Source organism: Seriola lalandi, unplaced genomic scaffold (genome assembly GCF_002814215.2).
Source record: "Seriola lalandi dorsalis isolate HSWRI2012SDOR001 ecotype SW California unplaced genomic scaffold, Sedor1 jcf7180002054906, whole genome shotgun sequence".
Taxonomy (NCBI): Eukaryota; Metazoa; Chordata; class Actinopteri; order Carangiformes; family Carangidae; genus Seriola; species Seriola lalandi.
The window spans coordinates 272,201-276,567 of NW_019525458.1; the positions used below are offsets into that span (position 1 = coordinate 272,201).

At 45.9% G+C, this 4,367-nt stretch overlaps 1 protein-coding gene across 1 annotated transcript; it reads right to left on the reverse strand.

Annotated features, from left to right (window-relative positions):
• Window positions 1–3,749, reverse strand: marcksa (myristoylated alanine-rich protein kinase C substrate a). The gene is made up of 2 exons (XM_023430506.2): window positions 3,266–3,749; window positions 1–2,024 (listed from the first exon to the last, which is right to left on the reverse strand). The coding sequence occupies exons 1-2, from the start codon at window positions 3,359–3,361 to the stop codon at window positions 1,296–1,298; spliced, it is 825 nt and encodes a 274-aa protein (XP_023286274.1). The 5' UTR covers window positions 3,362–3,749; the 3' UTR covers window positions 1–1,295.
• Window positions 3,750–4,367: the final 618 nt, after the last annotated feature.

The following is a 4,367-nucleotide window of genomic DNA, read 5'->3' on the forward strand; positions in this document are numbered from 1 at the left end:
TCAAATTTTATTCACATTTATTTTTGCTTTTAGTGTGCTCACAGAAAATTAGAACACCTTAAGCAGAGGAGTTTAATAGCATTTTGTTGTAAGCAAAGTTACATTCCATCTCTAAGTCAAATTGGTCAAAGCTTCTCCAGTATTTACAAAAGAAAAAGAGAGAAAGAGAGAGAGAGAGACAAGATGCTACACAAACATTTGCATCTGATAGGTTCCTTAAATTTTTGTCAAAGACCACTGAAAAAGCATTGCCTGCTGTAATCAAAAAAACATACCACAGTATATAAACAGTTAACCATTCCACTTATCACAGCTTGGTTTTTGAGTTCAAAAAAATTGCTTACGAAGGTCTTCCAGGATGAATTCTTCTTCTTCTTCTCTTTTTTTTTGCGTGTGTGTTGTTGTTGTTGTTGTTGTTGTTGTTGTTGTTGTTGTTGTTGTTATCTTACAAAAATGAGCGGGTGGAAAAAAGAGCTGCAAACTTCATGTGCTTCTTGAGATCAAAGATTTCATTTTGTACAATAATCACAGTTAAAAACACCCCGCCTATACATACTTACATTTTTTTTTTTTATTAAGGTCATAAAACCAACAATAAACAATAAAGCCTATACAACTTGTATTTTCTACTGAATCACTGACTGGTACAGCTAATGAGAAGTGAAACGCTCCTATGAGTTTATATGACTTCCTAAAAAAAAAAACCTAACTCTGGGATCCTTTTTGTCGTCTTATCGTAAAAATGACTTAGTGTTGTAAACCGCATGGTGTTTATAGATGTTGGTCTCTTACTTTTTTCTTTTTTTTTTTAAGACTACTCTTTTCACAATAGTCTTCGGCACATTTCCCAGGCCCCCCTTCCCTCACCTCCCCCCCTGCCCTCACCTCCCTCCCTTCATTTACAGCTCAACCCCTCCGTCTCCTTCATACCGTGGGCATGTCCATACCATTTTGTTTACATTTTGTATAAAAATTCAAAAGAAATTCAAAAAAAACAAAAAAAAAAAACTTAATACTGATGAAAAAATATATGGCAGAGTGTGGGTGTATGTAATCTGTTGTACATATTGAAGCCACCCACCTTCCAGGCCCATGGGGATGGACTGAGATGGGTTTTGTGTGAGAGGGGGGGAAATGGAAACCAAAAAATAAAGAAAAGCTTTAAAATATCCCTGGTTGTCGACAAGTTCTTCAAAGCCAGGACCTGGCGTCACTCCAACATACAAACAGGGAAATGTTCTTTGATTATCTTTTTTCTCCTTTTTTTTTTTTTCGATTTCTTCTTCTCTCCAAACTTATTCGGTGGCCTCGGCAGCCGCAGCAGCAGCAGCAGCCGGAGCCTCTGCTGATGCTGCTTCCTGTGAGGCCGGGGCGGCCTCCTCTGTTTTGGGCGCCTCCTCGGCGGCGGGCTCAGCCGGTTTCTCCTCCGGCTTTGGCTCCTCGGCGGGAGCGGCCTCCTTGGCCTCCTCAGCAGGTTTCTCTGCTGGTGCTGCTGCTGCTGGTGCTGCCGCCTCCTCTGGCTTGGCCTCTACCTCCTCCTTGGCCTGCTCTGCAGCAGGTGCGGCCTCCCCCTCAGCGGCGGGCTTGGCCTCCTCAGTAGCAGCCTCCACTTCCTCTGTGCCCTCCGCCTTGGCCTCCTCTGTGGACGCCGCTGCAGCAGCCGCGTCCTCGCCCTCAGCCCCCTCTCCTGTCTCCTTTTTGGTCTTCTTGAAAGAGAAGCCACTGAGCTTGAAGGACTTCTTGAAGGAGAACCTCTTCTTCTTCTTCTTGGGGGTCTCGTTGCTGGTGGAAGGTGCAGCGCCGTCCTCTGCCTTGGCCGCCTCTCCCTCGGCGGGAGCAGGAGCTGCTTCCTCTACCTTCTCCCCGTTTGCGGCCTCTGCCTCAGCGGGGGCAGCTTCGGCCTTCTCGGCCTCCTCCTTGGGGGTCTCCTCGGCTGTGGCGCTGCCGTTGGCCTGCACCTCCTCTTTGCCGTTCTCGGCCGCCGCAGGAGAGGCATCCCCGTTCGCTTTGACGTGACCATTTTCCTGAAAAGAGAAACAGTGGCTGTTAATGCCATGCACAGAGCTGGCATGGTGTCAAGCCTCCAGCTGGACAGTGCCACAGATGGACACCAGGGGCAGCAGACACCAGCAGATCAGCAGTGACAAAAGCAGAGTGACTCCGGCCCAGACTCACTCCTTGCTTTCAGCACAAACACACACTTCACCTGGGAATCAACACACACACACACACACACACACACACATAAACACACACACATAAACAACAGCAGTGTATCACACTCAAACACGCGCATGTTCACTCGGTCTTTCCTGCCTGGATAACAATTCACACTCAGACCGGGAGCGCGCGCAGTGACTCCACTGGATCGCAAGGGGTCGGTGCAAGGCCGCGGAGCGCCAAAGCAAAGCAGCTGCTCATTAAAACAGCAGATGCTCATTAGTCCCGCACTTCACAGAGAGCAGGGTTCACGTGCGTTTCCTAAAAAAAAACAACTAAAATCTCAACGAGGTTCTTAATTGTCGATTTTGTTTTTCTCCTCGCTAAAAGAAAAACTTTAAAAATTTGAGCTGCTGAGACCAACACGAGTCTCCGGGGAGGGGAGAAGGGGGGGGGGTGCACCGCTGGCCCCCGGAGCCTGTCTCTCCCCTCCCGTGTGAGATAGCCGACTGCCATCTCCACTTTCTAGTCGAGCATCTGTAACAAAAGGCGTGGTGCTCGGAGCGCACTCAGCCTTTTGTTGACGTAGAATCTCGTCTTATTCAACTACTTCACAAATTTACGACGAAGAGGGGCGTCTTCACCCAAAACCCCGAGCAGTTCAGTCACACAGAGATTATTTTAGGAGGAAATTCACCAACCAGCTACTGACAACATGACTTCATTCAAACCGAACCATTCAGAGTGATCAACAACAAAAGGTTCAACCGAACCGGCTTCTTCTTCTTCTCCCTCAAAAATAAAAGCTCATTTCTCAAATTCCCTTGAAACATCCGCTCAGTGTCGCGCTGTGAGAAAAATCAAAAATCAAACCATCAACTGTTGCTCATGAACTAAAATAAATTCATATTTGAAAAAAAAAAAAAACAAGTCTCTCCATTTTGTTTCAACTCTTCCATTCAATCTATCCACAATTACGCACGGATTGCGCCCTCAGTGCGCAGCCCCCCCACCCCCCTCCTCCTCCCTCCAGAACAGACCACATTCCCCCCCTCACCACCACCTCTGATGGATGCACCGAGCTGGATGTTAAAATATCATTTACCTGTCCGTTGGTCTTGGTGGGTGAAGCAACAGCCTCTCCCGGCTTCTCCGCCGCGGTTTCAGCCTTTCCAGCTGTCTTGGACAATTGCGCTCCCATGCTTTTCTGCTCCAACAAAGAAACTCAACTGATCCACAAAAAAAAAAACCCGAACAAAGACCCACAAGCCTCTTTGTTGAAACGCAAAAGCTCTTCGCTGATGTCCCCCTTTCTCTCTCACTCTCTCTCTCTCTCTCTCTCTCTCTCTCTCTGTGTGTGCACAAAGAAAAAAGTTCACAGGGAAAATATAAAGCAAAGTCCAGTTATGAGTGAGGAGGAATTTTTTTTTTTTTTTAAATAGCAGGAAAACGCTGGCAGGTGAGGAGAAGTAATAAAATCCCAGTCCGGTGGCCGTGTCGCTGTAGACAGGCTGCAAAATGGAGAAATTTCCCTTGTTGCTAATAAGATGCGGAGTCCAACGCCCAAGTGCAGAGATGAATGGGCGCTCCGAGCGATGACGGCACCGCACTCAGAATCAGCCAATCACAGCCGCCTCTCGACGAATGGGCGTGGTTAGGGTAAAGGGAGTGAACAATAGATTGTACCGTTGCGTTCACGGCGCGTAGAAATAATGGGATTTCAATGAGCAAATATTTAACTAAATCAATAGCATGGCTTCTTACTAAAGCGAAAACATTAATAGTAAGTATTAAACACGTACAAATATTATTTTTTCCCTTCATTTATGTTATCATAGTTTGATGAACTGAATGTGACTGGAGCTTGAATAGTGTTGTAAACTGATACATTTTGCTCAAAATATAGGTCTTTTCTGCATCGCAAGCTGTAGATCCTGTTGTCCATGTGAAGAAAATCTAATCAAATCACATTTAAAACAACCAGAGATGACCAAAGTGCTGTACAATAAAACACAAAGAAATAACATGAAGTGGTTTGAGCCAAAAGGAAACGAAAGCAATGAGACTTTTGAGATGACTTGACCTGTCCCAACAGTCAGAGACAGACAGGGAACAGTTTGAAATAAAAACAAAGGGGATAAAAGTGAAAGATAAAACCTCAGGGAAACTCAGAAACCAGAGAAAACATGTGCGTTTTGAATGTATTC